The 11,725-nt window shown below is 52.9% G+C and overlaps 2 protein-coding genes across 4 annotated transcripts; one reads left to right on the top strand and one right to left on the bottom strand.

Annotated features, from left to right (window-relative positions):
- The first annotated feature begins 93 nt into the window (after positions 1 to 93).
- Positions 94 to 5,544, top strand: Lrrc46 (leucine rich repeat containing 46). Its single transcript, XM_006971877.4, has 8 exons — positions 94 to 284; positions 373 to 481; positions 1,953 to 2,061; positions 3,607 to 3,653; positions 3,914 to 4,023; positions 4,193 to 4,262; positions 4,531 to 4,682; positions 5,120 to 5,544. Exons 1-8 carry the CDS (start codon positions 263 to 265, stop codon positions 5,479 to 5,481), a joined length of 981 nt encoding a protein of 326 aa, XP_006971939.2. The 5' UTR covers positions 94 to 262; the 3' UTR covers positions 5,482 to 5,544.
- Positions 5,545 to 6,281: 737 nt separating this feature from the next.
- Positions 6,282 to 10,245, bottom strand: Scrn2 (secernin 2). Of its 3 annotated transcripts, none has more exons than XM_076543242.1 (8): positions 10,163 to 10,245; positions 9,593 to 9,760; positions 9,121 to 9,308; positions 7,920 to 8,119; positions 7,283 to 7,498; positions 7,019 to 7,184; positions 6,760 to 6,940; positions 6,282 to 6,610 (listed from the first exon to the last, which is right to left on the bottom strand). In XM_076543242.1, the coding sequence occupies exons 2-8, from the start codon at positions 9,758 to 9,760 to the stop codon at positions 6,452 to 6,454; spliced, it is 1,278 nt and encodes a 425-aa protein (XP_076399357.1). In that variant the 5' UTR covers positions 10,163 to 10,245; the 3' UTR covers positions 6,282 to 6,451. The 3 variants fall into 3 exon arrangements, with proteins under 3 accessions (XP_076399357.1, XP_076399356.1, XP_076399358.1); XM_076543241.1 differs by having other exon boundaries at positions 10,120 to 10,239; XM_076543243.1 differs by having other exon boundaries at positions 10,107 to 10,213.
- Between the last annotated feature and the right edge of the window lie 1,480 nt (positions 10,246 to 11,725).

The following is an 11,725-nucleotide window of genomic DNA, read 5'->3' as shown; positions in this document are numbered from 1 at the left end:
ATCCTTCCGGTCTCCAGTTTGCGACCAGTAAAGCCACGCTACACACTTGTAACTCCAGATCCTTCGCTCTGATTTACTCCGGCTTCCACCGCACCCCCAGCAACTGACTCTGAACCAGCCATCCCCGTCCTTGCCGCCTCCTCCGTCTTCCCTCCCGTCTTCTCTCCAAGCTGGGCGCAGTCATCCCAACCGGCCGGCTCTAAGCTTCTCTGCTCCCCTTCGTCTGTCTCCTGCCTCAATCAGCCGCTGTTTGTTTTAGGTCATGCCAGGAGGCGAGCAGGAAGGTGAGTTGGCGTGTAGAACAGTTGGACGACAGTCAGGTCAGGTCTCCCTAGAACGAAGGCAAACGAAAAGAGGCTGGTCTTTTCACAGCTAAGAACGCTGCCCAGGGTACAGAGGAAGGGGAAGTCTGCATTACCGAAGCCCTGATCACCAAGAGGAACCTGACCTTCCCTGAGGATGAAGACCTGTCAGAAAAGATGTGAGTGGAGAAGGAAAGCACAGATGTTGGGTTTGCTGAGCTGTATGATTTTGTAAATCGTGTTTGTCTCTTTAGTTACTCCACACTCCAATCAGTAGTACTTCCCACTTGGTTTTCCTTCCCTTTTTTTTTTTTTTTTTTTTTTGAGACAGGGTTTCTCGGTATGCTTTTTACTTCTTAAAGATGGTTCTTTTCTCGTCATCCTCACCTGCCTTAGAGAATGCTGTAGCAAACTCAAAAATTTTCTGTTCAGTCCTCAGTCTGGCCTCCCCACACTCTTGTTGCCCAGGTGATCTTTATACACTATAAATCTAATTACTCCCTGGTAGAAACTTTCTCAGCAACCCATTACATCCAGAATAAAATCCAAACAGCGCGAACCAAAAATCTTTCCACACTCTAAAAGTGTGCAATTTCTCACACTGCATTCTTGCCCCTTGTTGCTCAAAAGTGAGAGCAGCTTGACACCACCCAAGAGCTTGTTAGAAATGGAGACTTTCCACTGGGGATGTAGCTCGCCTGACAGAGTGCTGAGCACCATGTAAAACTGGCCTTGGTGTCATCTCAGCGCTCAAGAGGTAGAGGCAGGGAGATCAGAAGTTCAAGACCATCCTTCGCAGCTACATAGTGAGTCTGAGGCCACCCTGGGCTACTACATGAAGCCCTGGCTTTAAGAGAAAGAAAAAAAGATACCCATCTCAGACCTACTGAATTAGAATCTGCATCTTCCGGTACCCAAAGGATTCACAGGCACATTCAAGTTCAAGACAGACTAGATTAGCACATGCATGCTCTGCTTGAAATGCCCTGTCCCGATCCCTTGCCCATGGCCTGCCCACTGGTCACCTCCTCTAGGAAGCTGCTCTTGGTTCCTCCACTCTGGAGTTGGTACACAGCCCATGTAACCACTTTATTTCTTTGTACCTGCCGTTGGCATCCACTTGGCCACAGATGTTTGCCTGGCTTCCCTGATAATGATGGGCAAGGACCTATGTCATTTGCCTGGAGGATCCTCCGTAAATTTGGAAATACTGAAGGTATGAATGGAACAAGTGATTTCCCCTCAGTGGGTGACTCAAAAGGGAGCGAGGAAGATTCTTCCAGAAGAAATGAGAGTATTTCTGCATCTATCCCCACCCTGCCTCCACCATCCAAACTGATCAAGGAAGGCTTCTCTTGTCCTGAATCTCCAGGGACCGTGGCAGCCACCCACCAGTTATCCAGAGGGCCCTTGTCAGCTTCCACTCTGCTCTTTCTCAGTTCCACCAAGAGAACCATGTGTCTGAGACTAGCCAGTCTCATGACCTAGACACCACTACCTGGGTCAAGCAGCTGTTCTCGACGTCTCATCAAAACCATTCAGTCCCCTTCTTTTCCTTGAGACATGTCTTCTCCCCGCTCCTTCCCATCGGCCACCAAGAGGCCACAGGTGCAGGGGGCCCTATCTATCCATTTTGTTTACTCTCTCCAGCTTTTGTACTCTGGATGAACTGGAGACTGTGCGCCTAGATCGGGAAGGGATTACTTCTATCAGGAATTTAGAGTGCCTCCGGAATATTCACAGCCTCTACCTGCAGTCGGTAAATCTTGCCCCCATGCCTCCTGCCTCCCCATGCCTCCTGTCCCCTCCCTGTTGTGAACCTAGTCTGTCTAACCTGAAAACTGCTAAAGGGTTCATCTTTTTTGCATTTCTGGCGTTTAGGTAAGCAGAACACTCCTCAAATGAGTCAGGAATCCTCCTGAACTGAAAGACTGATTCCTGGCCAGGCAGTGGTGGCATATGCCTTTTTGTTTGTTTATTTTTTGTTTTTCGAGACAGGGTTTCTCTGTGTAGTTTTGGGCCTGTTCTGGAACTCACTTTGTAGCCCAGGCTGGCCTTTAATCCCAGCACTTGGAAGGCAGAGGCAGGCAGATCTCTGAGTTCGAGGCCAGCCTGGTCTACAAAGCAAGTTACTAGACAAGACAGTCATGGCTACACAGAGAAACCCTGTCTTGAAAAAAACAAACAAAAAGACTGATTTCCTACCCCAGTCCCGCCAAGAACTCCTGAACATGCTCTTGAGTCGCCATTCCACCATTCTAGTTGGGCACAGTGGCATATGCCAGTCTCTTGAGTACCCAAGAGGCTGAAGCCGAAGGATCACATTGAGGTCAGCTTGGGCTACGGAGGAAGTTCCAGGCAGCCTACCCTACACAAAACCCTGTCTTAAAAATAGATCCAAGGGACTAGAGAGATGGCTCCGCGCTTAAGAGCACTGGCTGCTCTTCCAGAGGTCCTGAGTTCAATTCCCAGCAACCACATGGTGGCTCACAACCATCTGTAATGAGATCTGGTGCCACTTCTGGCCTGCAGGCATACATGCAAGCAGAACACTGTATACATAATAAATAAATCTTAAATATATATATATATATATATATATATATATATATATATATAGAGAGAGAGAGAGAGAGAGATCCAAGTGTTGTGGTGCACGCTTTTGGTCCCATCACTTGGGGAAGCAGAGGCAGGCAGATCTCAGTGAGTTGGAGGTCAGCCTGGTCTATGATTTCCAGGCCAGCCAAGGCTACTTAGTATGACTGTGTCTCAAAAACTAAAATAAAAATGAATAAATAATAAAATAAAAACATAGGGCTGGCAAGATGCCTCCGTGGGCGAAAGTGCTTGCTGCCGAGCCTGGTGACCTGAGTTCACTCCTAGGACCCACGCAGTAGGAGAGAACTCTCGGTCAGGCTGTTCCCTGGCCTCCACACACATCCTTGGCATGTGTGTTCACACACACACACACACACACACACACACACACACACACACACACACACGCGCCATCAATGAGGCCATTTCCATTTTGCTATTGGCCCCTTGGTTTTCTTCTTTTGAGTCTGCAGCCCTTTGGTTCTGCTCATTGGACTAGCTCCAAGTTCACACATGAACCACTGACCAGAGAAAACAAATCGTCTTCCCGAGGTAACGGCAGCCAGCCACAGTCAGGTTGAGTGCTCATTCTCAACGTGCAGTGGCTGCAGCTGAGAACAGACATGGTCTCAGGGCTTCGTCCCTTAAAAAGACTCCCCACCCGGCTGACTTAAACTTGGTTTCCCCGCCTGGTTTCTTCCCACAGAATAAGATCCAGCGAATTGAGAACTTGGCATGCATCACCTCTCTGCGGTATGTGGCACCAAAACAGCAAAGGAGTAAGGAGTGGGTGGTGAGAAACTGGCTGCGCCCCTAGAACTGTCTTGGGGCTCTCTCAGCCTGGCTCTTTGTCAGATGAGAAGTCTAGCTCTGCCCTCCTCACCCCACAGGCTTTGTGTCCCCACTTAGCCAGCTGCCTACACAGGGGAGCCGGGGGACCTGGTGCCCTCCTCCCCCTCCTCCCTCCTCCAGCAGTCCTGTATCTTATCTCATCCCTCCCTCTTCCCCGGCAGCTTCCTGTCTCTGGCAGGAAACCAAATCCGGCAGGTGGAAAACCTCCTTGACCTCCAGTACCTCCAGTTCCTGGACCTTTCTGACAACCTGATAGACGTGCTAAAGCTAGGTAGGAACACCGTGCCCTGGCTCACGCAGTGGGTCCCATGTGGTGTCCTCCCTCCTCTTCTCCTCTTGGCTCCAAGCTCTTTGTGATCTTGCTCTCCCCCCCTCCCCCGCGGGAGTGGAGGGAGGGCAGAGCAAGCACGAGACCCTCACTCATTCTTTCTACGGCACAGATGAGCTCCCCCAGAGCCTTCTCATCCTCAACCTGTGTGGAAACGCCTGCACCAACCAAAATGGCTACAGGTGAGGAGGGGAGGAAGTCACTCTCTGCCTGCAACCCTGATTGGTTCATCCATCGTGCCCTCTGCCCCCTAGACTGAGTCTGTCCCAGTCCCACATTCAGCACCTCACAGGAGCCAGCCTTTTGCTCTTTGGGCTGACCCCAGGCCCATCTCCTAGTCTCGGAGTCATACCCACCCTGGTATGGGCACTGAAGCCTATGCCACCGTATCCTCCCAGGTTCCACACCAGGGATGCCCTCAGGGGTAACCTCTGCTGCCCTGCCTTACAGGAAGATGGTGATAGGGGCCCTGCCGCTGCTCTTGGACCTAGACAAGCAGCCTATATTGGAGCGCTGGACCTCAGAGGATGACGATGATGAGGAATCCTTGGATGATGATGAGGAATTTCCGGAGCTGAAGGGCCCGTTCTGCACAGAGCGAAGTGATTACTGTCCACACCTTATAGCTTGCCCCGGCTCGCACTGCCCTAGGAGACGGGGATGACACTGTCACTGTCCTAGGCAGCTAGCTCTGCTGGGACCTTCTCTCCGGCTCTGTGGTCTCCTCCACTCCAGGCCCTTCATGTTTCCAGAGTGCCAGCCAGGACGGTGGAAGGTGACATCTTCCCAGCCTGGCTCGGTCCCTGGGGTTACATGATCACTTTCCATCAGCCTCAGGGCCACCTGCCACTCCTGACAGAGTGTCAATGACCCACCTCAGTCTGGAATCAGCAGGATCTAATGAGAGGATGCGGGGGACCCATCTCTTCCCAGCCCCAGCCCAATATGTATTCTACTAGGGATGCCAATAGGTTTACCAGAGACATCCCTGGTCCCAGGCCCTCCTGCCAAGCCCAGGGCTCTCCCTCTCCTCCCCCAGGATTCTTCAAGGACCTGGACCAGGAACTACAGCAGCATCAAGAGCGAAGGCAGCAGGCGGTCCTGGCAGAGCACTTGTCCAGGATGGAGATCCGGCCTGTCCTCACTGACCTGCCCCAGCTGCCTGCAGTGCCCATGGCTGGGGACTGCAGCCCTGATGTCGCCGCGCAGCCTGGGAAAGAGGCGGCCCCTCGGGCCACCTCCTCCACCCAGACCTCCTCTTCTACCAAGAAACCAGTTCCCAAGAGTCAGAAAAGCTCTGTCCCAGCAAAGAAGGGGGCTCCAGCAGCCACAGCCTCCAAGACCTCTCCCGGGGCAGCCCCCAGCATGACAAAAACTACAGCCAAAAGGAACACGAAGTAGTGCACAGCCCCTCACTTGTGGCAGGGGCCCCACCCCCCAATAAAATATCTTTGGGCTTTGGAATGCTTTTCATGTCCCATGGGGTAAGTCAAGGAAAGAAACCAAAACCAGAAGTCAAAAACACAATCCCCCAAAGCAGCTTAACTTTTCAGAAATGACCCAAAGGGCTGGCATCTCTCTGAGTCCCCAGCTGGCTTGCTGGGCCTCAGCAACAAGTGAGGACCACCTCACAAAGGATGCTGTCTCATGGTGAGATAGCTCCACCATGTTATTGTTTTGGTTTCTTTTGTTTGTTTTGTTTTGTTTTTGAGACAGGGTTTCTCTGTGTAGTTTTGGTGCCTGCCCTGGATCTCATTCTGTAGACCAGACTAGCCTCACAGAGATCCACCTGGCTCTGCCTCCCGAGTGCTGGGATTAAAGGTGTGTGCTTATTGTTTTGTTTTTAAGATAGTGATCTGCTGTGTAATCCTGGCTGTCCTGGAACTCACTATTTAGACCAGGCTAGCCCGGGACTCACAGAAATCCACTTGCCTCTGCCTTCTGAGTAATTGGATCAAAGACATGCCACCATTCAGTCAAGCTAAGGACTAAACCTTGGGATCCTGATTGTCCCCAGATGGCAGCCAGCTCTCACGAGGCATGATCTTGGGTCTTCATGCAAAGACACACGAGTTAGGTCCCATTGCACCCATCACTAGGGTTTATGGCTTGGCACCACAGCTCTGGCAAACAGCCTGCTGGGAGCTGCCCTTTGCCCTGGCTCGGCTCTCCCCAAAAGACCTGAGATCCAGTTCACTGAATAAGGAAATAAAACATTTATTAAGCCAAAGGCTGTACCAGCCATCCAGGCCCTGGATGAGCAGAGTGAAGGGATGCCTGTATCCACCACCACCACCACCACCGCGACCACCACAGCTCATGGCAGCCGCCCAGTGCTCCTGCACCCAGTGGGCCAAGAGGTGCTACATGCTTAAGCGTAGGCCTGGTGCTCCTTCTCCACAAAGGCCTGGAAGAGGCTGCCCAGCCCCTGGGGAGGGAGGGTCTGGTCACCAGTAAGGAGTCCTCGGAGAACCTCCAGGCCTTCCTGCTCCAGGCTCTGCTGCTTCTGCCGGATCTGTTTCCTCTGATCCTGCCAGGCAAGGCAGAGGCGAGGAATGTGGACCCTCTCCTCCAGGCAGGAGAAATCCAAGACTAGCTGAAGGCCTCACCCGCCTCCAGCTCTGCAGTCTCCTCTAGCCCCAGGCCCTGGAATATCAAGAAGGTAAAGGTATTTCCTACCTGCTTATCCTCCATCAGCTCCAGGGCTGCCTGGTGTCCACGATAGAGTAAGTGTCGACGATCCACCCGAGTCTGGAATCGGGGGAGGATCCGAACAGGGTCCTGGGCTCCAAAAGTGGGAGACAGCACCTGGGGGGCCTGGGCCACCCCGACTTCAAAGATGAAGGGCTTGAATACCGACCTGACGAGACAGGTTGAAGTAGTAGCGGGGGACAGGTGCGGCCACGTCCCCCGGCCAGTATGTCCTCTTCGCCCTCACCTGGACGGGTCTGGCGTAGCAGTGAGGAAGTGGACACAGGGCTTTGTGGGGTCCTGGGGCAGGACCGACACCATGCTGGCCGTGGTGCGGAAGCCCCCGGAGTCCATGCAGATGCCGCTCTCCCTGTTCCTGAGGATGCCCATCATCCCCTCTGCCGTGATACTTCCTGCAAAGGAGGAGGTGGTGGGGACCCAGCAGACGAGAGCGCGAGAGAGACCCCAGGCCAGGGTGCCGTGGCCACCCTCTCGCCCACCACTCACAGACCTTCCTGTTGCTGCAGCAGCTCACACCCAGCCCGGAAGCGGGCCTTGGCAGCTTCCATCCGCACAGGCTGCTGGGCCAAGGAGAAGACCTCTGCAAAGTTAAAGGGGCCCTGTCCGGTCCACCACCCCTGGGCCTTGGCGTGGCTTCGGAGCTCGGGGTGCTCCGCTGAGATGTCGGCGCCGATGCTCAGCTGGTTAGAAATGTTCCGGGCACCCCCTGCGGGAGAAGAGGAACTTATATTCCTCTATCACGGAGCACCCACTATATGCCAGGCCCTGGGTGAGGAGCTTAGAGTACGGTTTTAAAAAACTCAACCTGCCCAGAAGGGGCCTCCGGTGAGGAGGAGACAGACAAATCAATCAGAGCTATGTCATAGGGACGAACAGGATGGGAAAGTGGTAGTCGCTCGCATATGACCTCCCAGGAAGGCTTTCCAGAGGAAAGGGCAGGCAGAAGCAGGGGAGCATCTGGCCAGGGGAAGGAGGATGTTCCTAAGTGGGTTCATTTCCAGTTTTCTGGGGTGTCCCAATGCCCAAGGCTGTCGGGGGAACAAAAGTGGGAGCCTCCAGAAGTGGAGGGCAGTACCTGGGGACGTCTAGGTTCCCTCTCGGAGGCAGGCTCCACACTAGACTCCTACCCTGGATCCGCTGAGCAGCCCACAGCCTCCCAGCTGTCTCCAGCACCCAGGCCTCTGTGCGGTCAGCCAGTAGGAAGGTGTTGTGATAGCAGAACGGCACGGGATCCTCCCGGCAGCTGCCCCCCTGCCCGTAGCGTTCCAGCAAGCCTGCGATCACGTGCACAGCCTCCTGGGCAGTGCCGCTCCGTTCCAGAGCCAGCCTAGCAGAGAGGTCAGAGGACAGAGGTGATCCAGACAGGTTTCACAAAAGCCCATGTTACACAGCGAACCCAGCAGCAATGATGGTGTGCGGCCCAGACCTGTGAGCCCAACAGAGGTGGAGGCAGGAGGATCAGAAGTTCAACTCCACACTCAGCTACATACTACAAGATTCCTTATCTCAAAACAGAGAAAGATTTCAAGGCAAAATGAAAAACCAGCCAGATGTGGTGGTAAACACCTTTAACCCCAGCACTTGGGAGGCAGAGACAGGTGGATTTCTCTGAGTTCAAGGACAGCCTGGTCTACATAGTGAATTCTAGGCCAATCAGGGATACACAATGAGAAGCTGTCTCAAAACACAAAATAAAACAACAAGCAAGAAAAAAAAAAAAATGAAAAAGCCATACGCCAGTAGTTTCCAAGCTTTGAACTGAGAGTTCCATGGAAAGGTCTGGAACACTGTTTCCAAGGAAGAAGTGCCTGAATTTCTTCTCAGTCAGAGCTGCCCCACCTTTATTAATTTCTACAAACCAGAATTCTATGGGAGATTTCAGTTAACAAAAATAGTACTGAAAAAAAAAAAATTAAACCGCTCTGGGCCAAAGGAGGCTCTTTATCAGGCTTAGTGGCCCACGACTTTAATCCCAGTACTTAGGAAGCAGAGGCAGAGGGATCCTTTGAGTTCAAGGCCAGACTGGTCTACAAAGTTCCAGGACAGCCAGGGCTACACACAGAAACCCTGTCTTGACAAATCAAAGAAGGAGGAGGAGGAGGAGGAGGAGGAGGAGGAGGAAGGAGAAGGAGGAGGAGGAGGAGGAGGAGGAGGAGAACGAGAAGGAGGAGAAGGAGAAGGAGGAGAAGGAAGGAGAAGGAGAAGGAGAAGATAGAAGGTAAACAGCAGCCTTCTTAGAGAGGCCACAGGACAAGGCCAAGAGAGAGGCAAGGCCAATGAACCTGAGTGTTAGGGGCAGAGGGGGGGGCGTGAAGAGCGGGTCTGTACCTGAGTAGATCCATACCCAGGAGGGCTTCCCCCTCCCCAACAGGCTCTTTGGTCCACACTGCTTCATTGCCAATGCAGACACCATGTTCATTGGCTCCCATCTCAGCCCCCCACAGCCAGGAAGGGCGGCTCAGAATCACAGCATGTGTCTTCCACACCTGTTCCACCTCGATGTAGGTGCACTGGAGGTAAAGAAGAGAAAAGAAGAATTCACGGGGGAAAAAAAAGATCCAGAACCTGCATTGCTCTGGCACTTTGTCAGCCACTTTATATAATGGCCTTAAGAAAGGGCTTGTTCTCAGGTCACGCATGCGTAAACTGTGTTAGCAGAGGCTAACGAGACTCAAGGTCCAGGTGGACTTGAAGTCCTTAGTCTTTTCACAGCATCTGCCAAGATCCGAGGTAAGAAAACGAAGGTCTGGGAACAATGTCTAGACCTTCCTATTCCTTTTAAATCCTAACCCACCTGGAGCCGGCTCCCAGGGGTGTGAGTGCCTGCTGGAATAAACACCACCTCCTGCACCTCATCTCGGGGGCGGTCCGAGTTCTTTGCAAAGATCACAGCCGGGATGGCTGAGGCCGGGGGCACAGAGACAAAGCAGTCGCAGGAACAAGGGGTATCCGGGCTCGAGGAGGCCATCTGCGAAGAGGTGGGGATGATCAGGTCCCTCCAGTGACGCCTCTCCACAATCCTGGCCACCTGTGGGGCCTAGGACGCTCCCTCCCACGTGTGCACTCAGAGAAGACAGAGTCCATGCCAGACGCTCCGGGACAACGGCACCGGGCGCACACTCAGAGCGCGGTATGCACTAAACGTGCACTTGGCTTAAGAGTCAGCAGACAAGGCAGAGCGTCCGCCGTGGAGTCTCAGCCCTTCCAGGCTGTAAGGTTTCTAGGCACTAACGCCGGCTCCAAGAATCCCGCGCTCCTGCGCATGTCCACATTCGCGCTCCCCTTCCGTCCAACCACTTCCAAGTCCTCAGTACCTCCACCTCTCACCCTCTCTGCCTCCAAGACCCTCAGACTCGGTTCTGGGCCCCACCTCCTCTGTTTCAGGCCAGATCTGTTCCTCTGGACCCAGATTCCCAGGTGACCTGGAAGGCCTTTGTCCCCGGGGGCGGGGCCGGAACTGAACACCTGCAATCCCACCATTTCCCACGAGGGTGCGCGCTAGCTAGCACTGCTTCTCGGAACCAAGTAGCTGGCCTTCCAAACCCTGCCTAGGTGTCCTGGACTTCCAGTTCAGGCTTATCGGAGAGAGTCACTTTAGGAGGTGGAGCTGAAGGAGAAAAGAAGCCTGTGTGAAAATAGATTATTCATAAAATAGCCAACGCTGCTGGGGGTTCTGGAGATTAAGGAAGAACTTTAGCGGCCTGAATCCCGACTAGAATTACAAAGACTCAATCCTAGGGAAACTGCACAGCACAACACAGGAGGCATAGGGATAGCTGAGGTTAAGTACTGTTTATTTTAAAAATTATTTTCAGGGGCTAGAGAGACAGCTCAGCGCTGAAGGGCACTGGCTGCTCTTGCAGAGGATCTGGATTTGATTCCCAGCACCCACACAGTGGCTCGTAGCCATCTGTAATTCCGCTTCCGGGGAATCTGATGCCTTCTGGCCTCCACAGACAACAGGCACATGTGTGGTGCACACACACACACACACTGGCAAAACATCCATACACATAAATTAAAATTTTAAATTTTGTAATTGTGTGTGTGTGTGTGTGTGTGTGTGTGTGTGTGTGCGCGCGCGCGCGCGCATTACATGTACGGGAGGGTAAATGCCCGAGGAAGCCAGAAGAGAGTGTTCCATCCCTTGAAGCTGGAATTACAGGTGGTTGTGAGCCACCTGGCAGGAGTTGTGAAAACCACACTCAGGTCTTCTACAAGATCAGTATTCACTTTTTTGTTGTTGTTGTTGTTGTTGAGATGGTTTCTCTGTGCAACAGCCCTAGCTGTCCTGGAACTCGCTCTGTAGACCAGACTGGCCTTGAACTCACAGAGATCCACCTGCCTCTGCCTCCCGAGTGCTGGGATTAAAGGCGTGCACCACCACCGCCGCCCGGCCAGTATTCACTCTTCACTGCTGAATCTTCTCTCCTTTGATTTTCAGTCTTGGCTGTCATATCTTAGGGGCAGTCCACCTTGGTGGTGTTGTCTTTTAATATAGTTTATAATGTGACTTTGGGAGATGATTTGTGTGTATCCACGTGTGCAAGTGCACATGTGTGTGCATGCCAGTGCAGACTAGAGGTCAACACTGGGTGTTTCTCTCAGTGGTTCTCCATCTTATTTTTTGAGACAGGACCTCTCATTAAACCTTAATCTTGTTGATTCTGCTCCACCGTCTGGCCGGCAAGCCCAGGGAGTCTCCTGGTTCCACCTTCGCGGGGCTGGGATCAGAAGTGCCTGTGCTTCTGGGGACAGAACTCAGGCCTTCATGTTCATATGGCAGTCACTTTATTGTTTGAACCCTTGTCTCCCTTGCCCCCAAGTCCCCCCATGTCACGAGGAGACACACACCAAGCCTCCTGTCTCCAGAAACCCAGGTTCTCTGCTGCCCCACATGTGCTTAAGGTTATAGAAAGATAACTTTGAAAGG

Source organism: Peromyscus maniculatus, chromosome 8 (assembly GCF_049852395.1).
Source record: "Peromyscus maniculatus bairdii isolate BWxNUB_F1_BW_parent chromosome 8, HU_Pman_BW_mat_3.1, whole genome shotgun sequence".
Lineage (NCBI taxonomy): Eukaryota > Metazoa > Chordata > Mammalia > Rodentia > Cricetidae > Peromyscus > Peromyscus maniculatus.
The sequence above is the reverse complement of the archived record's forward strand: the minus strand, read 5'-3'. Positions and strand labels throughout refer to the sequence as shown.

What these genes read in the sequence shown, in the direction of transcription:
- Scrn2 (XM_076543242.1), bottom strand. Translation starts at nt 9,760, where the DNA reads ATGGCCTCCTCGAGCCCGGATACCCCTTGTTCCTGCGACTGCTTTGTC. An exon ending in CTGGGTATGGATCTACTCAG is followed by an intron (nt 8,120 to 9,120) that starts GTACAGACCCGC and finishes CCTCTCTGCTAG; the next exon opens with GCTGGCTCTGGAACGGAGCG. An exon ending in GGCTGCTCAGCGGATCCAGG is followed by an intron (nt 7,499 to 7,919) that starts GTAGGAGTCTAG and finishes CTTCTCCCGCAG; the next exon opens with GGGGTGCCCGGAACATTTCT.
- Lrrc46 (XM_006971877.4), top strand. Translation starts at nt 263, where the DNA reads ATGCCAGGAGGCGAGCAGGAAG. An exon ending in ACAGCCTCTACCTGCAGTCG is followed by an intron (nt 2,062 to 3,606) that starts GTAAATCTTGCC and finishes TTCTTCCCACAG; the next exon opens with AATAAGATCCAGCGAATTGA. An exon ending in ACCAACCAAAATGGCTACAG is followed by an intron (nt 4,263 to 4,530) that starts GTGAGGAGGGGA and finishes CCTGCCTTACAG; the next exon opens with GAAGATGGTGATAGGGGCCC.